The 24,412-nt window shown below is 39.6% G+C and overlaps 2 protein-coding genes across 2 annotated transcripts in view; both read right to left on the bottom strand.

Annotated features, from left to right (window-relative positions):
- The window catches only part of LOC138043712 (zinc finger protein 420-like), a 65,549-nt gene extending 52,710 nt beyond the window's left edge, over positions 1-12,839 (bottom strand). Inside the window, exon 1 of the mRNA XM_068890119.1 lies at positions 12,798-12,839. The gene's annotated coding sequence lies outside the window, so the exon portion shown is untranslated. The remainder of the gene's footprint in view (positions 1-12,797) is intronic.
- LOC138040718 (zinc finger protein 791-like) overlaps positions 1-24,412 on the bottom strand; it is a 42,824-nt gene extending 18,412 nt beyond the window's left edge. Inside the window, exons 1-5 of the mRNA XM_068886394.1 lie at positions 24,263-24,412; positions 22,793-22,898; positions 21,649-21,766; positions 16,206-16,372; positions 8,521-8,536 (exon numbers count right to left, since the gene is read on the bottom strand). Coding sequence (XP_068742495.1) covers positions 8,521-8,536; positions 16,206-16,372; positions 21,649-21,766; positions 22,793-22,898; positions 24,263-24,412 — 557 coding nt within the window. The remainder of the gene's footprint in view (positions 1-8,520; positions 8,537-16,205; positions 16,373-21,648; positions 21,767-22,792; positions 22,899-24,262) is intronic.

Below are 24,412 nucleotides of genomic sequence, written 5' to 3'. Positions count from 1 at the left end.
AATAATAACCGCATAATCTCTGTTGCAAATTCAGTTACGGGAAAAAGAATACTTTGGGAGAAAATGCGAAAAAAGATGAGCTGGTTTTTGTCGTTTTCCGAAATGACCGACACCTAACATAGTAAAGCCAAATATTTTTTCCTTGTTCATAAAAGTCAAAGCAGTTTTGAAACATCCTTTAGTAATTAGAGGCATAGGTCTCCTCTGTGGTGGAATTTCCTTACAACTGACTCACATCTATGCGAGAGGTAGACACACATATATGTTACCCATTTTGAGGGTCAAAACGTGGGCTTGTGGCTGTCATGATTAATGACTTACTATGCTTTTGGCTCTGATCTCAGCCCAAAGATGTCAAACATTGAAAGCATTATCTATTGATTACCTTAAACTTGGGCACAAAGAGTGCATGTTTTGCTTCACAAAATTGCTAAAGACATTTAGACCTGGAAACCACCAAAGTCCATTGGTGATTAAATCATTCATTCCTAATGAAAAATTCTGCCCTATCAAAGTACTAAAAGAATACCTTGAACGAACAATAAACTAACATGGAGGTACATGTAACACTCAGTTGCTAATTAGTTACCAAACGCCACATAGGGCAGTCGCCACAGGTACACTATCTAGGTGGCTTAAAGAGGTACACATATTAAAGCAGTCTGGTATTGAGAAGTTTACTGGACACAGCACAAAAGCAGCCTCATCGTCGGCAGCAAAACGGCTTAATGCGGATATTGCAACCATTTTGCAAGCGGCTGGCTGGGCTAACGCCTCAATGTTCAATAGGTTTTATAACAAGCCCTTACAAACTGACGACAATTTTGGTCAGGTCTTGTTAGATTCATGTATACAGAAAAATCATTGGGCGAATATTGTGCTATTATTGTACGCAGACCGAGTTTTATACCTGGTCCTCATTTTATACCCGGTCCGCAGTCCGCAGTCCGCAGTCCGCAGTCCGCGGTCCTTATTTTATACTGACCGCCTATTTTTATCCTTTCGATACGGTTTGCGTCCTACAAAACACAACCCCTAATACCGCAAACAACGCAAGACCACAGTAAAACTCAATTATTACTCGAAGGAGTTACGCCCGAACGAACACAACGCAAGAAAAGAACACAGTAAACTGATACTCGATTATTACACGTTCTATAAAAAGAGTTGCGCCCGATCAATATGTCCGGCTGCCAGATATCTAGACACGGCCAGGATCATTTCCGAGAAGGAAGAAGCAGGCAAACAAAGATTTAACAATACAACACCTTCGAAGAGACCGATCTCTCACTTAAAATGCAGTAACAAACTTTCTTACCTTCTGGTATATAGCTTTCGCTCACAACAGCTCGGACCTTCAGTTCACTCCTTCTCTTCGCAATGGTCATGCCATTTTGACCAGCGGACTTGAGAGAACGGAGAGGATGTCATGTTTGCAACTCTGTCCATGAGGGAAGACGTAGACTGGTGAGGGGACGCAAGAGAGCAATACAATAGGCCATTTCCGAGTTCACGTTTTCCTCCTCTTCAAAGCGAGTCTAAGTGCGAAGTTTTTGTGATGGTAATTAGTTCTACTTTGCACATGAATGAAAACTAATTTTCATAAGAAAAACTTCGCACTTAGACTCGCTTTGAAGAAGAGGCGAACATGAACTCGGAAATGGCCTATTTTGCTTGATCAAGTCGTCTTGTGTTTCGGATTTGCATTTATCTCGATTCAATTTAATTTATTTATTCACGCTATTCTCAGTATTTACAGTAGCAAATATCTAATTTAGAAAGAAGCAGATATCGAGCTAGGGAAAAATATGTTATCCTCAAAGAAACTGATCGCTGTTGCTATTGTACGGACGGTGTACAAAGTCATGACTTTTTACAGACGGGTCTCAGCGTTTGACATCATCGAGTGCAAATGATCATGGCATGAGGCTGAAATTTCCCTTGCTTTTGAAAAACAAAATAAGAACATTAAGAAACGATTTAGAATACAATTTGATGCTAAAGTTTAACGCTAATGCACCTATCAACGACCATCATCTAGAGGGGCCCCGGTCAAGGGGGGGGGGGGGACTTTGCAAAGGGCTCAGCCAAATATTTCAATTTCCCTCTGATAGATGGGGCCCCAGAGCAAGCAAAGTCAAGAAATTGCCCCTCCTAGAGAGGTATAAGGCTATCATAATTAACAAATGAAGAGGCCTCGCATGTGACCTGTTCTGTTGTAAAGCACGCAGGAGGCGGATAGAGCACGAAAGAAATGTAGGGGAAACGCGAGATGTAGTCCACGAGTGTATTCCCTATTTCTCAAAACACATAACAGGCGAGGCTTCTTTATTTGTTTTATGATAAAGAATTTCTTAATTGCCGAACGCATTCGGCTAAAATTTTTGCAAAACTTTATTTTCTTAATCCATGTAACACCATTTTCACAAATCAAGCTTTCTTTAGACAAGTTCTCAAATAAAAGCTTGGTTCTTAAATAAGATTCTTAATCCGATGGGTAATGATTTCTCCCGCAAGACTTATGATTATATTAGCTGGAAAGGTCTAAAAATATTTCGGTCTGGTAAAGCGGCGTTGCACAAATACAATGAAGTTTTATGCTTCTAGTCGTGGGCTAAAAGTTTAAGTAACATTTGCTATTGAAGTTTATTAAAACGGAAGACCTAAGATTAAGTTATGAAAGTCTCTCTCTGTCTATCAATTAGATGTATTAAAATTAAATCTGGTTACTCAACAGCAAATAATTGTATTCTCTCCAAGAACTATTACGAGGTATATTCTAAAATAAAGAAGTCAAATCTTTGACGCCAAGAACTTACTAGAGGATTCTTTGCCTGAAGAAATTACATTAAGATTGCTAACTAATCTTTGATTTACTTTTTTTGCTAACATGAAGTATCCAAGCAAAGAGAAGGTGGTTCCGCGGATTGTCGGAGTAGTCCTTAGTGGCCAGGGTCATCGTCCTAACCGAAAGATTACGGTCACCATTGTGGTTGTGGTGGTCACTCGTCCGCATTCATTGTGGCTCTGGATGATCATCATGCATAGTGCCCATGGTACTCCAGATGTTTACGGTGGTCCCAGTAGTCATGGTAGCCACGTTGTTCCCAGTGCTCACGACAATCGTGGTAGTCACGGTCGTTGTAATGGTGAAGATTGTAATGCCGATCATGGTTGTAATATGTCCATGGTCATAGGTCATTCTTAATGAGAGCAAACCGAGGTCGCTTTCCTGCAATTCTCTTGGTACTTGCGTTTGTTAGCCAAAATGAAATATCTAATGAGAAACCTACCTTGGAATAAAATCCAAAAACACAAGTAGTTGTTAAAGCTTTCAGGCCATTTTGATTGCCTTTACCATCAAGCACTGGGGAACTAGCCTTGCATTTTATTGCAAAATAATTCTTGTTATCTCCCATTTGATATTCATACTGGTTACTCATTTTGGTGCTCGCACTATTTTTAAAAAAAAATTGTTTAATTGACACAAATATACAACAATGACAAGAATAACATGAAGTACCCATTTAACAAATTTGACGAAATTTATTGTCAATAACAGGACAGACGCATGAAAAACTGACATCAATTTGTTTTTTACAGTAACAAAAAGACAGAGGGGTTAAAATAAGGTCAAAGCACGAGAAGAACGCTAGACAAAAATGCAAGAAAATTCAATTTTATTCAATCTGACGCACCCAAATTCATAAGTTGCCTCGCTCCCTTATTGGCTAATGAAAAAAAAAGAGACTTTCTATTGGTTAAAAAGTGACAGATCGAAGTTTCACAAAATTTTGCATAAATTAAGTTCTTGGAAACGCATAAATTATAAATTTATGTGTCTGTCCGCTTATTGACCATAAAAAATTAGCCAATAAGCTCTCGAGAATTTTGCAGTCATTGTAAAAAATGCTGTTTACAGACGCAAGATTACAATCTGCAGATTACATCTCTTCTCTGAGTGTATTTGCGTGTTACAATGCTACCGGAAGAGAAAGAGAAAGAGAAAGAGAACAGAGAAAGAAAGTCCTTGAAAAGTCCACTCCCGAAAAAACATTCTTAAGGAGTTTTTTAGCAGGAGCGATCTCTTTTAGAATGATGAGTCTTTCATGCAGCCGCAAAAGGAAAGTCTGGAAACAAAGCTCATCCTCCGGCCCATGCACCAGCACAAAAAATATAATATTTTGAAGCAAGAATAAAGTGATTTAGTGTTTGCCCATCAGTCGACCTAACGTGACATCTGTATAAGAGTTTACTTGAATTTAACAAGACCTGTTCTCGTGTTTTTTCATACCATCAAGACTAAGGCTATGAGAGACTAAGAGGTGGTCTAATATTTGCTTGTCGCTTTTGCAAAGGGTGGAGCGATCACTGTTTTTTATGCCATCTCGGTATAAGCTCGCTTGAGTGGGTAATATGTTCTGTAAAATCTTGTACTGAAACATTTGAAGCTTTACTTCTTGGATGCCACCTTCAACTAAATTGGGTAACTACCTTGAACTATATTGGTCTAACTTAAGTTTCATTCTTTTAAAATTTTTTTACTTTATAACGAAAGTAGTAATTTCATTTTTAAGTGGTTAATGATTTCCTTTTAAGATAACAGTTGCACACAGGTAATGCAATCTGCTTAAAGAAAAGTTTGTAAATAGCCAACACTTCAACTCCTATCAGTACTAATGGGTGGCTCTGGCATGTGACTCTATCTAGTCTCAGCCTCTTCTGTGTTCAAAGGGAGACCAGCATGTCACTGGTACGAGTCTGCAAGTCACAATTTGGAAGTTAAGATGATATTGAATGAAACAAACAAAATAAATTTGAAGCGCCGGTTATAGACGAAGGGGTAAAGTGATCCTCACTCTCATCTTAAAAATTTAAAGCACTTTTCTCTCATAGACAGCCACATATGACGTCGAGTCAAGGAATCGAACCCAGGCCACATTAGTGGGAAGCGAGTGCTCTCACAACTGCGCCATTCCTGCACATTTTTGACTGTGACAAGAAAATCTTTTTGATACTTGTTTTTTTCGATATGGAACTGCGCAAGACGGGATTTTTTATGAGCACCACAGTCATTCTCGCCTAGTACTCTGCACATTTGTTGAAGAAACCCCAGTGAAAAGATATAACACTTTACCACACTGTTTTATTTACTAACCCAAAATCAAACTAGTGTACTGATATATTCGTAGAACAAGGCTGTGAGCTTGGCGGGCATAGATTTGAGATGTTGTCAGATGACGTTTCCGTGTATGACTCCCTTTGGTACCTAACAAATCTTTGATTTAATTAGAAATCCTTTACAATCTTGTCTTTTCTTTTGAGTAACAACAACAGCAACAAGATTTATGTTAACATTTACATATGACATATTTTGGATTTCATAATCCTAAAGAAAACTATTTCGTAAAGTGAAGTTCATATGGTGGCAATGCACACTTGACCTTAGAAACAGAATGTGACTGCCTGGAAATTTGCCAAAGTAAGGAAACAAGTTTTTCCTCCAGGAACACTTCGATATGCAACAATTTGGTTGTTAAGATGCATTTGCAGAAAATGAGAGGTGCTATGCTTAGTGGAGCAGGAATCACCTACGATGGTTTCTCCTAATTAATGTATGGTACAGGTAACAAATCTTCCATCAGATCTAAGCGAGTACCAGGAATTGCTTGAGCTCAAGGTTCATTTTCCCATGAAAGGGAATTTAAGGAGAAGTGTTGGTTGTTGATAGATATTTCAGTTTTGTGCAGATAATCGTATTGAATTCTGGCTTCAGCATAAAATCTCAAAGGACATATGCACTCGCCAACTTGTCCTTTGCGTCGTCTACCTTTTTTTCCTTGAGATACTCTCGAAAAACGTTGAGTGCAACTCTTGTTCCTTTCTTAGTATTCTCGCTGTTTTTTTGATCAACTAAAGGTGTCAAAGCATTCTTTGACTGATCGCGGAACCGATCTGCCATTTTCTCACAAGAGCGTGGTTTCATTTGCGCATGAGCATAATATTATTTGCAGAAAAACAATAGTGTGAATGCATAATTCATTTGCCCTGTATGCATAATGAAGTACGGACCTGTGCGGAAATTATTCCGAATCACCTTGTGGGGAACCTTCTGATACCAGATTTAACAATACAACACCTTCCAGCAGACTGATCTCTCACTTGAAATACAGCAATTAACTTTCTTACCTTCTTTAAGACAGTTTCCGATCACAACAGCTTGGACTAGACTATAGAATGCCCGGCCACTAAAATCTGGAACTTAAAAACCTGCTCCCGAGGTCCCGCAGTTATCTATTTTTACAGTCCGTATTAAACGCGGACAGCAGACAGCAGACAGCGGACTGGGTATAAAATGAGGACTGAAGGTTGCGGACTAGGCACAAAACGCTGTGAAAAAGGCACAGAGCAACGAAATGGCGACGGGTTGACGACGTCATGAACTGAAGTCCGACTACAGAATGATGAAAAACATGTTTCGCGTCATAATTATCAACTATAGCGCTGAAGTGGATTTTTTTGGCTTCTCAAAACGACGATCAATAGCTCAAGGTTTTAGTTAAAATTGAAAAACGTTTGTATGTTGTATTTATTAGAGGTAAGACACGAAAGTAATTAATGAAATCCTTCGTGGGTCACCATCTTTATGTTTGTTTATGAGAAATTTGAAGGACTTCAGTGGGAGATGCTGATTTCAACATTGTTTTTTTTTGACCCGATACCACACAAAAATAACTGGAAGCGCGAATATATATTGAACATCACGCAAAGCGAGACCAAAACTATCTCGACCCGATCTGCAAGCGTTATTTTCCCACGAAGAATGCACAAATATTTACTCATTGCGCATCCCGTGCACATGACGTCATGTGCCCTGCCAATCATTTACATATCTTCGGAACAGACGCCACTGTGATGTTTGGACGGGGGTCTCTTTATCTAATAGCAAAATTAATGTTTTGTTGCTATTGATACAACTTTTTGTTCGCCTCAGTGTCGCACGGGTCCGTCTGTAAACAGCACTCGACCAAGAGAACAACTGTCACAGTCCATGTCCTGATTTACGCGTACACACTACCGACTTTATCTGAAGCCTCTTACGCAGACGTTGGGAGTAAAGATTGCATGACGAGCTAAAACACTCTTTGTGTGTGTTGAATCCATCGGGCCATCCTAGCTCGAACTACGACAACAACAGTCAGAGGCCTTGAATATAAAAGATGGAAATATAAGAAGAGTTCAAGTTTACGCCAAAAGTGTTTCCGTTCTTCCCTATAACAGTTTTTCCACTCCCTCCAGTGTTTGAGTTGATTTGCGTTAATTGTTGATTTCAGTTCAAAATGTTCCAGATTATGTGCTCCTGCGCTAGAACGACTAGACACATAAATAAAGTTCATCCCCTTTCCTTTCCTTTACCTTTTTAAATTCGTGAAGTAAAATATAATTCTATTTCGTCATAGGACTACGTCACTAAGGAGTCATGTGAGATATGCGCAAGTAAATGAAGTGTTCAGTTGCCCGCGTAGTTTTTGTCTGTCGAAATTTTACAAGCATGGTGAGAAACTTGGATTTGGATGAAATCCTGCCTTCTGACGCAAATGAAACGGCTTTGTTGGATGACCATGGCGATCGAGACAACGAGGAAGAGATGCCAAAAGTGTTAAAGAATTTAAGCCAAATTCTAACGAGCATGTCCGCATCCATGTTGTCCATGGAGAAATCGTTTAAGCGAATAAGGCGGGATGACCCGTCTGAAGCAGAGGAACCGGTAAAGAAACGACGCAAAAGCTGAACGGAACATGGAAAGGATGCTGAAAGCGATCTCAGTGACGGCGAAACGCTCCTTAAAACGACAGAACCCCAGGTCGACACGGCCACAGAGGGTAAAACAAGCGTCTCAGATGCTCGACACGAGGATGACGCTTTGCTGACCGAAATCTCTCAAGATTTTGATCAAGACGAAGACATTGGTCCGAATATTAATCAGCAACTTGCTGACATTATCATCAAACGTTGGTCAGCTAAAAGATGGAAAATACAGTCGACCAGGAAACTGCGACAGGCTGATTGTTCCTCATGTTAACACGGAGATTTGGGACAAACTTGAAAACAAACCAGACAACAGGACCTTCGCGCCTCGTCAATACAAAAGTCAATGCAAAAGTCGGGGTATTTTGCCTCTGTCCACAGAAACGCAAGTGCAATTGAGGCAGAAAAAACTGCCGGAGCTTGATAAGCTAGTAAAACTAAATACAGATGCGTTGGCAGTGCTAGGCCACACGTCGGGTGAGCTATCGTTGCGGCGTCGTGACGCCATACTCACTTTGCACAAACACTAGAGCAGTTTATGTGCCTCGGACGTCCTGGTAACGTTGCTATTGTTTGGCGATAATCTGTAATCACGATGAAAAGACATTCGGGCCTCGAACAAGATAAGTAAAACCACTTTCCCTGAACGACATAACCAAGGGAAAGCAGGCCGCTTCTCGAATAACAACAATGCTGTCTCGGATAACAGACAACGACGAGGAGAAAACTTTTTGTTTAAAGGCCGCTACTGGAAGCAGTACCCGCCAAAATCATTCCCCAAGTTGAAGAGAAACTCACAAAAGAGGGGAAATCAGGGAATATCAGTGGCAGTAAATACAGCAGATGAATTGATTTTTAAAACTTTACAGGTAAGCAATTTAGCCGAGAATATGTCTAAGGTGATACATTATTTTATATTGAAGATGCGGCTTCGTTCAAAGCTGGCCAGTTGTCACGTAGACTGTGCGAATGGCGCAAAAAAAATTCTGACGCAGAAGTCTTGCGCACAGTTGCTGGGGAGAAAATTGAGTTCACTTCTCCGCCGCATCAGACATGTTTCAACAGAGAAAAATAGAAATTCAAAAGAAATTCAACATTTATTGGCCAAAGAAGTTATTGTTGAGTTTGTTTCGGCGCAGAGTGATTTTATCTCCCCCATATTTCTCCGGCCCAAAGATGATGGGTCACATAGATTAATCCTGAATCTGAAAAGTTTAAATAAAAATGTGGTGTGTAGGCATTTTAAGATGTATTCAATTTGGACTGCTCTTAGCTTAATGTAACCAAATTGTTATATGGCATCTGTGGATTTACGGAATGTGCCTCTAATGTTATTGGCACAACATTGCTGGGCAATCTCGGTTTTGTTCTTCACCCTAAAAAATCAGTTTTCATACCCACAAAAATTCTAGTATTTCTGGGGTTTGTTTTGAACTCAATCCATGTGACAGTATCACCTACTTTAGACAAGGCAAACAAGTGTGAAGACAGTTGTAACTCAAATTCTGTCATGTAAAAGAGTGTCGATTCGTGAGGTGGCACAAGTTGTGGGCCTCATCATATCTAGTTTTCCTGGGGTAATGTATGACTCTCTGCATTTTCGCATTACAGAACATGAAAAATCTTAAGCCCTTACACAAAAATATGAGAATTTTGATGCCTTTATGAGCTTGACACCATTTGCTAGAGAGGAGCTTCAGTAGTAGATCGATTGTATAGATACTGCAGTCAATAAAATAGACAGACCTGACCCACAAATCACCATTCGTACTGATGCATCTACACAAGGATCCCGGGGGTGGGCAGTAAATGACCTCTACAGGGGGGCTCTGGACAGCTACAGAGAAGGAAACCCATATCAACTATCTTGAATTATTGGCTTACAAGCTTATAGACCACTAGTACCAGGAAGACATGTTAGAGTCCTGGTTGATAACACAACAGTTCAGGTTATAGCTAATAAAATGGGCACCAGTCATTCAACTAAGTTGAATTTCTTAGTTAAAACTATTTGGGATTGGAGTATTGCAAACAATATATGGCTCACTGTTGCCTGAATTCCGGGGAAAGAGAACATTGAGGCAGACTCTGAATCTCGAAAATCTAGGCGTAACAAAGAATGGTGCCTTAACAAAACATTATTTCAGCAATCGTGTGCACAACTTTGTTTTACCCCGAATCTTGATCTGTTTGCCTCTCACGTTTATTATCAAGTCAAGCCATATATTTCATATCATCCAGACCCAGAAGCTTTTGCTGTCAACACTTTTCACTTGACATGGAGTAACTACAAGTTTTATGCTTTTCCTCCACTTAACATAATAAGCTTAGTCCTACAGAAGATTCGGAAGGAACAATCAGACAGGATTTTGGTTATACTCAAGTGGCCCACCCAGATATGGTGGCCAGTGGCAATGAAGATGCTCGTCCAGGCACCAGTGGTTTTGCCGGCGACCGAGAGGACATTTTATCTGCCCAGTCACTCAAACGAAAAACACCAACTTCACCAGATACCATCCCTACTGATGTGCCACTTATCCGGAAACAACTCCAAAACAGAGGCTTTTCTTCAACAGGTACCAATAACATGGAAGCATCTTGGAGATCAGGGACCCGAAGGCACCTTGTAAAAATTGAAGCTATGTAATGTTTAAAAAACGAGCAGCAGTGTTTTATCGGGGTTTAAAAACACGAAGCGTAGCCGAGTGTTTTTAGACCCGATAAAACACGTACTGCGAGTTTTTTGAACGGCTTAAAAAACATTCCACAAAGAGCGTGTCCCTCTGGACTCAAAACAATGGTTCAAATTGTAAGAGGTGAATATTAGTATACAATAAAACAAGCTATGCCTTATTAGTATTCTTTATATAAAGAATACTAACGAGGAGTGTTTTATCAGGATATAAAGCTCATTTAGGGTGTTAGGCTCATGAATTATTAACGATTTTTTTAAACTGTAGTAAAAGAGAAGTTAATCCAATTTCGCCAACTGTTTCAGAAGGTGTAAACTATATAGGAGAATTATATGATGAAGGTATAGGCTATAGTGGACTTAACACGGCCCGGAGTGCATTATCTGCTATAATTACTCTGTCAAACAACAGATCTTTTGTGGACCATCCTAGTGTGCCTAGATTTATGAAGGGAGTCTATGAAACTAGACCAAGCCTCCCGAAATACCAAGAAATTTTTGGATGTTCGTACCGTCCTTGATTTTTTACAAACTCTACCTCTTGTTTAAGGACTCACCCTTAAGAACTTAACTATGAAACTTACTATGCTTTTGGCTCTGATCTCAGCCCAAAGATGTCAAACATTGAAAGCATTATCTATTGATTACCTTAAACTTGGGCACAAAGAGTGCATTTTTTGCTTCACACAATTGCTAAAAACATTTAGACCTGGAAACCACCAAAGTCCATTAGTGATTGAATTATTCATTCCTAATGAAAAACTCAGCCCTATCAAAGTACTAAAAGAATACCTTGAACGAACAAAAAACTAACATGGAGGTACATGTAACACTCAGTTGCTAATTAGTTACCAAAAGCCACATAAGGCAGTCGCCACAGATACACTATCTAGGTGGCTTAAAGAGGTACACGTATTAAAGCAGTCTGGTATTGAGAAGTTTACTGGACACAGCACAAGATCAGCCTCATCGTCGGCAGTAAAATGGCTTAATGTGGATATTGCAACCATTTTGCAAGCGGCTGGCTGGGCTAACGCCTCAACGTTCAATAGGTTTTATAAAAAGCCCTTACAAACTGACGACAATTTTGGTCAGGTTTTGTTAGATTCATGTATACAGAAAAATCATTGGGCGAATATTGTGCTATTATTGTACACTGTCAAATTTTTTATTATATTGTTTGTTGGGTTTGCCTCTTTGTAGGTTTGTTTTGACCCAAGCCCTCAAGCTTGTGATCCCAACACTTTGAAACTCTCACATGACTCCTTAGTGGTGTAGCCCAATGACAAAATAGAATTTAAAAATTAAACAAGACTTACCTTAAGTTGAAGTTTGATTGTAATTCTATGAGTTACTGGACAAGGAAACTAAAGAGTCATGTGAGATATGCGCACGCAGATAATTCTATGAGTTACTGGACAAGGAAACTAAAGAGTCATGTGAGATATGCGCACGCAGATCAAGTGTTCAGTCACCTATCCCAAACTATTTTCTTGATGTGTGATAGGGATTTTGTTTCCCTACCCTAAACACTTTTTTACTGAAGACTGAACACTTGATCTGCGTGCGCATATCTCACATGACTCTTTAGTTTCCTTGTCCAATAACTCATAGAATTACAATCAAACTTCAACTTAAGGTAAGTCTCGTTTGATTTTTAAATTTTGAGATAAAATCTCTACTCTTATTTTCTCTAGCTTTGTCGATGTTGTAACTGAGCATTTCTGTGTACGTGACAATATTTTGACATGGAATAAGAGTACTCAAGGCCTTTCTTTAAAATCTGGATCTGGGCCAGAACAAACATAGTTTTGTTCTATGCTCCGTTTTTTAAAACTTGTTTCATATCTAGTCCGCAGGCAGTCCGCGTTTTGTAGCCGGCCCGCAGTCCGAGTTTGATACCTGGTCCTAATTTTATACCCGGTCCGCAGTCCGCAATCCGCGGTCCTTATTTTATACTGACCGCCAATTTTTATTCTTCCGATACGGTTTGCGTCCTACAAAACACAACCCCTAATAACGCAAACAACGCAAGACCACAGTAAAACTCAATTATTACTCGAAGGAGTTACGCCCGAACGAACACAAAGCAAGAAAAGAACACAGTAAATTGACACCCGATTATTACACGCTCTATTAAAAGAGTTGCGCCCGATCAATGTGTCCGGCTGCCAGATATCTAGACACGGCCATGATCATTTCCGAGAAGGAAGAAGCAGGCAAACAAAGATTTAACAGTACAACACGTTCGAAGAGACCGATCTCTCACTTAAAATGCAGTAACAAACTTTCTTACCTTCTGTTAGATAGCTTTCGCTCACAACAGCTCGGACCTTCAGTTGACTCCTTCGCAATGGTCATGCCATTCTGACCAGCGGACTTGAGAGAAGGGAGAGGACGTCATGTTTGCAACTCTGTCCATGAGGGAAGACGTGGACTGGTGAGGGGACGCAAAAGCAGTGGTGAGAGCACTCGCCTTCCACCAATGTGGCCCGGGTTCGATTCCCAGAGTCGACGTCATATGAGGGTTGAGTTTGTTGGTTCTCTACTCTGCACCGAGAGGTTTTCTCCGGGTTACTCCGGTTTCCCCTTTCCTCAAAAACCAAAATTTGATTTGATTTGCGTTAACTTGTTAATATCAATTTACATGTACAGTGTCCCCGATTAGTGCTCTGCGGCGCTAGAAGATTAGACACTTAAATAAAGTTCCTTTCCTTTCCTTTTACTATTTTGCTTGATCAAGTCGTCTTGTGTTTCGGATTTGCATTTATCTCGATTCAATTTAATTTCTATATTCACGCTATTCTCAGTATTTACAGTAACAAATATCTAATTTAGAAAGAAGCAGATATCAAGCTAGGGAAAAATATGTTATCCTCAAAGAAACTGATCGCTGTTGCTCTTGTACGGACGGTGTACAAAGTCATGACGTTTTACAGACGGGTTTCCTCGTTTGACACCGTCGAGTGCAAATGATCATGGCATAAGGCTGAAATTTCCCTTGCTTTGGAAAAACAAAATTACAATATTAAGAAACGATTTAGAGTACAATTTGATGCTAAAGTTTAACGCTAATGCACCTATCAACGGCCAACATCTAGAGGGTCCCCGGTCAAGAGAGGGGACTTTGCAAAGGGCTCAGCCAAATATTTCAATTTCCCTCTGATAGATGGGGCCCCAGAGCAAGCAAAGTCAAGAAGTTGTCCCTCCTAGAGAGGTATAAGACTATCACAATTAACAAATGAAGAGGCCTCGCATGTGACCTGTTCTGTTGTAAAGCACGCAGGGAGCAGATAGAGCACGAAAGAAATGTGGGGGAAACGCGAGATGTAGTCCGCGAGTGTATTCCCTATTTCTCGAAACAGATCACAGGCGAGGTTTCTTTATTTGTTTTATGATAAAGAATTTCTTAATTACCACACGCATTCGGCTCAACTATTTGCAAAACTTTATTTTGTTAATCCTACGAGTGGCATCAGCTGTGCATCTGTACTGTCATAAAGCACGATGTTTTAACCATTCAGATGGAACGTTATATCGAAACAGTTCGTATCAGCAGAAGCAAGATGGAAAAGGATTAACATAACAATTCCCGACGAGACGACCCAAGGCTCTAGGAAACTCTATGTAGGAGAACATGCGCCATAGGGTTCTTATCACCAAAAATTGGCGATGTGAACCTTACGGCGTCTGCTCAGTTCTCGTGTTAACATGAATGCACCAATTAGAGACGCTTTTGATTGTTCTTCACGAAGACCAATTGGAAGACACTTTACTACACTTTGTTTCAGGGTTCCCCAGAGTTCTTCTCTCCCTCAGTCAAGAGAAGCTCTGGGGGTCGAGATTGGCCATGTTGCCGAAACAAACCACAAGGAGTTGGATGAGCCCGCATTCTTGTGTTCGGCGGCTACAATTCCATGCATGCAAACAACTTGAAATGACTCAGAGTTTCTCTTTACTAAGTACCTCGATTTTTCCCTGGTGCGAGGTGTTATAGAATAAAATCTCCCTGATTTTTCCCAATCCCCAGGTAAGATTCTCGTTGAAATCTGGAATAACCGTATGTGAAAAATACAGTTAGTATTTTAGGTACCAGCATAAACAAATGGCCGAATTGAACATAAAACCGTTCTTGATACTCCTATAACAAATTTTGTTTTGAACAATATAGTTCCCGAAGCTGTGAAAGTGGAAGTATCCCATCCCACTTGCTAGTTCTTCTCTGTCGGCTGTTAAACAAACCGAAGCATGTCAAGTCTCACATCCTTTTACGAGCAGAAATCTTGTCTTCACGATAATTTGACTGCGCTTGTCGACCTCTAAGACTACAAGATCATCAGCCATTCCCTGGGGAAAGTGGGGGGACCCCGGGCTAATTACAATCGTTATAGGGTCTGATAGGGAGATTTGGCTAATAAACTTCGTGGCCAATTTAATTGCAAGAATGGCAAAAAAGTCACGGTAGTAGTATATTAACAACATACGTAACTTTCAACGGTAAACAAAAATAATACACTAATTATCCATTATTTGCGGTGCTAAGTATGCAACAAATACTCCTTATACTGTATGGTGGCTTTTTTCGTCTGATAGGAATTGGGATTACCAGATTTTACTGGACTGTCGAAACTGAGGAAGTTGATTGACTATATTTGGTCGACTGCTAATTCCAAAAGTGTTTTTGTTTTAAGGAATCATGATCTGATGTCGTGGGAATGGATTTCTTTGCAGGTTAGAGATTTTGGCATTAGTTTACTGATAGGAATGAACGGAGCCGGTATGGCGATGACTTTTCTCAGTTCTCGAGCACAGATTTCAAAACCGATCTTAATTCGATCGTTCCGTTCTCATATGATGGAAATCACAAGGTATAGCGCAAACATTGCGGTCCGTTTTCAACTGAACACATCTCTGTTTACAAAAATTAAAATTAAAAGATATCTCGTTACAATGAAGAAACCAAACGCTGAAAAAAAATGCTCAGTCTTGGTCTTGCTTCCCCTGTAAAACGCTTGGTACATTACTGTGCATTTCTAAGCTCACCCACAAAAAACCGTTAGTACTAGCAGAAATGCAAAACGAAAGCTTCGGATATATGGCATCTCATATGGCACCTTTTTACCTTTTAATTTAATCATAAACAAGATAACGTCAACCACAATCAATCATTGCCATTTTAAAGCAATTTAGACAAAGTTTCTTGACATTAAAAGACACCAAGGCGCCTCAACTTGACGACTCCTCAAATGTCATGTGATTTTCGTAGTGCACAAGAAGCGGAAGCTCCTTGCCTCTCAACTCCTCCTGGCAAAGCGAACAGATGTGTTTTTCAGCCTGGTTTGAATAATGTTCTCGTCTGGTGCAGCGATGATGGATTTCAACTTCAAGTTCTTTTGTACTTGCAGAACTTTCTTGCGCTATTTCAAGTTTCCGGAGACTTTTTTTCTGTTGCGATAAAACTTTTCGATTTGCTTCCGTTTACAACGCTTCACTCCAGTGCGGACTCTTTCGTGTCTCCTTAAACTTCCTGCTTGGCTAAAACACTTGCCACACTGTTGGCATTTATGAGGCTTCTCTCCACTATGGAATCTTTCATGTGTTCTTAAACTTCCTGCTCGGCCAAAATATTTCCCACTCTGTTGGCATTTGTAAGGATTCTCTCCAGTATGGATTCTTCCATGTTTCATTAAAAGTCCTGCTTGGCTAAAACACTTGCCACAATGTTGGCATTTATAAGGCTTCTCTCCAGCGTGGACTCTTTCATGTGCCCTTAAATGACTTGCTAGGCTAAAGCACGTGTCACATTGTTTGGATTCATAAGGCTTCTCCCCAGTGTGGACTTTTTCGTGTGTCTTCAATACTCCTGCTCGGCTAAAACATTTGCCACATTCTTTGCATTCATAAGACTTCCTTAAATTTTCTGCTTCGCTAAAACACTTGCCAATTGACACTCATAAGGCTTCTCTCCAGTATGGACTTTTATGTTTTCTTAAACTTCTTGCTCGGCTACAACATTTGCCACACTGTTGGCATTTGTGAGGCTTCTCTCCAGTATGGATTCTTCCATGTGTCTTTAAATTTCCTACTTCACTAAAACACTTGCCACATTGCTTGCATTCATAAGGTTTCTCTCCAGTATGGACTCTTTCATGTCTTCTTAAATCCCTGCTCGGCTAAAATCTTTACCACATTGTTTGCATTCATGTGTCCTTAAATTTTGTGCTTCGCTAAAACGCTTGCCACACTGATTGGATTGATAGTTTTTTTGCCGGTATGTATTTTGCCATGTCTTGTTAAACTTCCTCTTTCAGTGAAAGCCTTCCCACACTTCTTGGATTTATAAAGCTCCTCTCCAGTATGGGCTTGTTCGCGTCTCGTAACACTTTGTTCCTTGTTGAGACACCTTGTCCTCTGTTTATTAAAAGAACCCCTATTGACCACGTAGTTATTCCTGTGCTTAACTGCTCTTGACATCTTTTACGGTTTGTAATCTCACTTCGCCCTAAAATATGCCGGAGAAAGGAGTCAGTACCATCACGAACGTCCAGCCGACAGCTATATCAAGTGGAGTTCAAATAATTGTTCATCTAAAAAGTATTCAGGAAATTAGGGCTAACAGAAGATAGTAGCTTGAAAACATGAAGAAACAGCCACAAAATGCGTACATGGAGGTACTCTATTTCCTATAAAGATGGGGAGATATTTACAGGATTTTAAAGCGTTGTACAGTGTATTAAGGAAAACTGTAAAAAAATAAAAAATTGCACAGGTTTAAGAACAAATCCTTGAGGGACACTACTAAATATAGACGGTCAATCAAAGACATGACCACTCAGAGACGCAAATGTTTTTTTGTTAATAATAATAATGAAATTCATGGCCTGCCATTGACCGAACAACAAATTGTTCTTTTGTCTTTGTGTTTATAAGCCTAACAAGCCTCGTTTCACAGCCCAAATTCTTTCAATTTTGTGCGTGTGAACGAGGCTAGTTAGGCTAATTAACACAAGGACAAAGGAATAATTTGTTGGCGGCCATTTTTGCATTCGGTCAATAGATTATTATTTTTGGTATGATTTTCTTATCGGTCCTAATCCACATTGGTCCTTTCGACGAAAAAAAAATTACTTGTTTATTACAATAATTATCATGACATACAGGGACCTGGTGTTCTAATCTTCGCAAGTTTAGTTAAACGGTCATTCAAGGTCACGGATCCAAGTCACCAGTCGGTCGAACAAATTAAAGTATCTGAAAAACAAAACAAAAACGATGATCTATACTGTATTCCAATGGCAACCCTACTGTTAAGGGTTCGAGTTTGTTGGCTGTAGCACTCACAGACAAGTAGAAGATGGTACCAATTAAGACCGAGCAAAAAACGAGTTTCAACATCCCATTTAACCAATATAGAGCTGTATTACTGATTTCTACGTATCCCCCACGATTAAAAAGCAAAAATTCATTGCCCAAACCTTTCTTCACAGGGCAGAATTGACTTTCAATATAGAACCCCCCCCCCCCCGACTTTTCAAAGATATTTTTAAGACTGTCTAGAAACATTTGTGCTAGTGGAAGACCAGAAAAGAATTTTTGAATGAGTGCAATTTCCTAGAGTTAGTATGCGCATTTAAGGATTTCAAACATGTTAATATAATTGTTGTAATTTAAGATAAGTCTAAATTCAATCTTTTTCCATCCACGACATAAGGTGGCTCAAACCAGTTTCACCACTTAAAAGAAACGTTCTTATTAGGATTGACAGTACAACACTTTATCTCTTAACAGAGATGTTATGGTACCATATCAAACACCAATTACTTCTGAAAAGGATTCGTCCATTTTTGTGACGTAAAAAGTTACCGTGGCAACGGGAAAGCCCTGTAAAAACACCCCATATTTTGGCTTTAGCTGCTCATTTCTCAAAAAGTGGGACCCCCACTTTTTATTTCTGAAATGTAATCAGCATGCCTGAATGAATCGTTTTGCAAAATTAAAAACAATTCTGTGGAGCGAATTTAGAGCCACCTTAAATAATGAAATATCTAAGGTAGCTCTGAATCTGCTCCACAGAGTTTTTTTAAACTTTGCAGAGGGTTTCATCTTGGTCTGCTGATCACTTTTGTGCAATGAAAAATTAGCGTCACTGAGTTCGTTTTTGTAAAATCTAAATACAGTGTACAAAATTGTAGTAACAAATAAACTAATTAATGAATGGTAATATACTGTAAATTATTCACAAAGGTATTTTGTTCCTTTAAAGTGCCTATCACCTAAATTCAGTTTTCCACGTTACTTACTCTCCGAAATCCTCCCAAATACCTTGTGTTGTTTTTAGAACCTATGGATTGAAAATGCACTTTTTAATTGCTTTGAAAGACGAAAAAAATTGGTCATAATTTGATTAATAACCGAGCAATGAACGGAAATGGGTTCGATACCGGGATAACGTCACTAATTAATTTGCATTGCTATTTTTCAAAGAACCAGAAAAACACATTAAACCCATTCCCCTTTATTGCTCGGTTATGGATCAAAGTATAACCACTTTACGGTTTTTCAAAGCAAATAAAAAACTGAATCTTCAAACCAAAGATTCTAAAAACAACACAATGTATATGGGATGATTTCGAAGAATAAAAATTAAGAAACTGAAAAACTGTGTTGAGGTGATAGGCAATTTAACATAGCCAATAAGCCAAAAACACAGGTAACCCAGGCTCACTGTGTGCGTCACGTAGGTATTAAAATATGGAGAACATATGAGGCGAAGTTTAGGTCTGAAAATTTGCTAGAAAATGGTAATAAAAATCGATAAAACTTATCATGTGGTGAGCTGTTGTTGTCTTTAATACGTACACGAAGTTTCGGGGAAAATGGTCCCCGTTCACCTTCCTTCATAATATAGTGACAAGGTAGGAGACGGAAGCCAGCGTCGGGACTCCAATCGACCCAAAACAAGCACGATTTTTTCCGCGAAAATCAAATCCAGTCGCTAAATAAACACGCCAGGTTCGTGGAATAGGAATTTCTCTAAACCATGAATCCACTAAAGCATCTCCAGGTAGCAACGCGGAGCCACCAGACTCCGCAAAACTTGTAAGTTAACCTGCTAAAATGGCGGCCAGAAAGCGTGGTACTCACGAAGTGCCCAATTCAAAATGGCACTGAACTCTGGACGCCTGGTGACGAGTATAATAAGTCTCCCTCGAGGGAGAGGAGTCCCAAAAAATTGCTCAGTGAGTTTTCTTTTTAGGAATTTGGGACTCCCCTCCCTCCAGAACTTATTATACTCGTCACCAGGCGTCCAGAGTTCAGTGCCATTTTGAATTGGGCACTTCGTGAGTACCACGCTTTCTGGCCGCCATTTTAGCAGGTTAACTTACAAGTTTTACGGAGTCTGGTGGCTCCGCGTTGCTACCTGGAGATGCTTCAGTGGATTCATGGTTTAGAGAAATTCCTATTCCACGAACCTGGCGTGCTTATTTAGCGACTGGATTTGATTTTCGCGGAAAAAATCGTGCTTGTTTTGGGTCGATCGGAGTCCCGACGCTGGCTTCCGTCTCCTACCTTGTCACTATATTATGAAGGAAGGTGAACGGGGACCATTTTCCCCGAAACTTCGTGTACGTATTAAAGACAACAACAGCTCACCACATAGTAAGTGTTATCGATTTTTATTACCATTTTCTAGCATATTTTCAGACCTAAACTTCGCCTCATGTGTTCTCTATATTTTAATACCTACGTGACGCACACAGTGAGGCTGGGTTACCTGTGCCAAAAACAGAAAAATAGTTTTAATATTGAGAGTTTTGATGACTGTCAGCCATCTTTATCAAAACTAACAAGGTGAATTTTATGTAATGTTAAATACGACCTTTTATGTATAGCTGTATACAGGAACCGTAACCGCGTAGGAAAAGTGACATTATTATATCGGGCTTAAAAACACAAGGGACAACAGAGTGTTTTTAGACCAGATAAAACATGTGCTGCAAGTTTTTTGAACAGCTTAAAAAACATTCCACAAAAAGCGTGTCCCTCGGGAGTCCAAACAAAGGTTCAAAATATGAGAGGATGATATTAGCATACAAGAAAAACAAATCGGGCATCATTACTATTCTTTATATAAAGAATGGACCTCTTTAGCTTGTACGTTTTGTTTTCCCATTTCAGACCACGTGATGTTACTCCAGGGAACAGTTTCTTTCAAATGTCGTCTTCTGGACGTGCATATGTACGCATAACTTATGTAAAAACAAAAAGAAAATTTCCTTGGGAACATCACGTGGTCTGAAATGGGAAAACAAAACGTACAAGCTCAAGAGGTCGATTGGGTTTAAAGTGACATTTCATCAATGTTTTGGTTTGTTTTGTTTTGCAATTGGCTGATATGGGAAAGCAAAACGGACAAGCTAAAGAGGTCCATTGTAATAGACCATTTTACAGTTGTGGCTAAGTTACCAGGCCTAACAATGGAAGCGAGGCTGCCGGTGACCCTGTTTTGGTACAAACCTTCATGCTTTTGTAATGTTAATATGGACTAATTAGCGTTACAACAACACAATTTACATGATAAAAGCAGTGAGGTCTGTATCAATGCAAGGTCACCGGCAGCCTCGCAGCCATTCATAGGCTTGGTCGCTGAGCAAACAACTGTAAAATGGCCTATTCACCTTTATCACCCGGCGGCCATTTTGGAGTCCGTGGGGAATAAAGGCTTTGTCTTTGCATTGTCTTTGCCCGTCCAGCCTCACACTGAATGACAGGTTTGACGGGCAAAATCTTTTGTTTGGACATTGAGTGATATGGGCCAATAAGGAGTGGTTTATTGGGTTTAAAGCCCGCGCACGTGACATTTCATCAATGTTTTGGTTTGTTTTGTTTTGGCTGAAATGGGAAAACAAAACGAACAAGCTAAAGAGGTCCATTGTAATAAGGAGTGGTTTATTGGGTTTAAAGCCCGCGCACGTGACATTTCATCAATGTTTTGGTTTTTTGTAATTAATTCATGAAGATTAAAACACTCAATCTTTCTTTTATAATTTTTTTTGGGGGGAGGGGAGGGGGGCTTTGTTAAATGAACTAGAACATAAATGTCTTGTTTTAAATTTTCCAGCCTGATAAATTTCTTCAGAACCCACGAAAATGTCTTAGCAAAATAATAGGCAGCAGTAACAGTAACAGAAACAGTAACAGTAGTAGTAGCCGTATCAGTAGCACTGTCAGTATCAGTATCATCATTATAAACAGTAGCAGAAGCTGAAGCAATAGCAGGGTGTTACTTAAGAAAACTGAGACCCTCGAAACAATTGAACTAAGACCTTAGACCAAAGAGCCCGTAAAGACTAGTAAGTAAGACTAGGCTCTTAGTTTTAGTAGTACGAAAACTAAGTGAGGCAAATGCGGACAAACTTACAGAAAATCACTTATGTCCTACATGTAAAACTGTTTTAGTCCTTTATCAGACATAATAATAAGATTGACCATCTGCGGCATCCGTTTATAGTTTGCGTGACTTAGTGTGAAATTGTGGACTTGTTAGCCGTGATAACAAATGTGTACTGACAAAATAATTTTCGTATCACATTTTTATTGGCTACAACAAGAGGGTTAAATGCCTCACAGTTCAGTTTCTCCATATTTGAGAGCCCCTATCTTTACTTTCCGTGCCAAGAAGTAAGCATCAACGAATGTCACTGGATTTTTTTTACAGTCACACAACATTCAAGCATGTTATGGTGTTATACGTGTCTGTGTAAATTCAACTTTGTTTGGAGACAACAACTGGAAACAAATCCAAACGAGAGGCTAGAACAGGATTTGAACCCCAGGGCAACCGCATGTTAAAACCAACGCCCTAATCACTGGACCACGACACCTCCCATACTGCAACCTGCAATCTGCGGCTTGCAAATAACACCATCCGTAAAGGAAAGTTGTAGACTGCTTTGGAATGATTCTATCGTGCTTGATGGATGATTCTTTGGTGATGAAAATGAATTACCTTTTTCAGGTTTATTTCATATCTTCATTCAATTTAATGTCTTTATTCACACTTAATCAAATCACAGGTTATGGATTCCAATCCTGTTGAAGCAACCTGAACTTTTCAGGTGTCCACAAGAAACAATTGCTCAATTTGTCCATATAAGGGCGAGTATGTCATTTTTCCTTTACCTTTTTCGTACTAGTCTATCTACTATCCTCAACGTATCTACTATAGAAAAGATCATTTAGGGAAAGAAAAAAATATGTTATCCTCAAAGAAATTGATTGCTGGTGTACTGTATTCAAAGTAGCATGGATCTTTTTCAGGTTTAACACGATCGAGTGCAAGCAGAAGCCCATAAACAGGAGGATACAAATCCAATACTACAATCTCGGACAAAACCTGTTAAGGCAAAAGAACATTTTTGGTACTCCAACAAGTTATCCAAATGTACCGCTTGAAATCTGTCCTTTCCCCTCCCCCCACCCCCAACCTCAATATTGATTAATCTTGGTCAGAAATATTGCTGGTTTTCACTCACGTGATCAACAGCCACGTTTTTCAACGAAAACAAAAGGAAGCATTGCATAATAATAGAGTTAAATTCACGGAGGATTTAATCGGGGCACCAACATGGCCGCCTTTTCTTTGTTTAGGGGCACCAACATGGCGGTCGTGACGTCATGTGAAAACCGAGAATACTGTAGAACATATGACGATACTCAGCAACATTGACTGATGGGGGGGGGGGGGAGGGGAGTGGGAAGGGGAGAGTAAGTAGGCATGTTTAAAAATGAAGGCTGACTTGTGTTACTGTCTCAACAGTTTTGTCCAAGATTGTAGGTCTATACATGTAACGCCATTTTCACAAATCAAGCTTTCTTTAGACTAGTTCTCAAATAAAAGTTTGGTTCTTAAATAAGATTCTCAATCCGATGGGTAATGATTTCTCCTGCAAGACTTATGATTGGCTGGAAAGGTCTGGTTTTTCGGGAAAACCAATCTAAAATATTTCGGTCTGTTAAAGCGGTGTTGCACAAATACAATGAAGTTGTATGCTTCTAGTCGTGGGCTAAAAGTTTAAATAACATTTGATAATGAAGTTTATTAAAACGGAAGACCTAAGATTAAGTTATGAAAGTCTCTCTCTCTCTCTGTCTATCAATTAGATGTATTAAAATTAAATCTGGTTACTCAACAACAAATAATTGTATTCTCTCCAAGAACTATTACGAGGCATATTCTAAAATAAAGAAGGTATTGATTCCCAAATCTTTGACGCCAAGAACTTATTAGAGGATTCTTTGCCTGAAGAAATTAAATTAAGATTGCTAACTAACCTTTCATTTACTTTTTTTGCTAACATGAGGTATCCAATCAAAGAGCAGGTGGTCCCGCGGATTGTCGGAGTGGTCCTGGTGGCAAGGGTCATCGTCCTAACCGAGAGATTACGGTCATCATTGTGGTTGTGGTGGTCACTCGTCCGCAGGCATTGTGGCTATGGATGATCATCATGCATAGTGCCCATGGGACTCCAGATGTTTACGGTGTTGCCGGTAGTCATGGTAGCCACGTTGTTCCCAGTGCTCACGACAATCGTGGTAGTCACGGTCGTTATAGTGGTGAAGATTGTAATGCCGATCATGGTTGTAATATGTCCATGGTCATAGGTCATTCTTAATGACAGCAAGCCGAGGTCGCTTTCCTGCAATTCTTTTGGTATTTGCGTTTGTTAGCCAAAATGAAATATCTAATGAGGAACCTACCTTGAAAGAAAATCCAAAAACACAAGTAGTTGTTAAAGCTTTCAGGCCATTTTGATTGCCTTTACCATCAAGCACTGGGGAACTAGCCTTGCATTTTATTGCAAAATAATTCTTCTTATCTCCTATTTGATATTCATACTCGTTACCCAT

This window comes from Montipora capricornis, chromosome 3, assembly GCF_036669925.1.
Source record: "Montipora capricornis isolate CH-2021 chromosome 3, ASM3666992v2, whole genome shotgun sequence".
Classification (NCBI taxonomy): domain Eukaryota; kingdom Metazoa; phylum Cnidaria; class Anthozoa; order Scleractinia; family Acroporidae; genus Montipora; species Montipora capricornis.
This window is presented reverse-complemented; position numbering and strand designations above follow the sequence as displayed.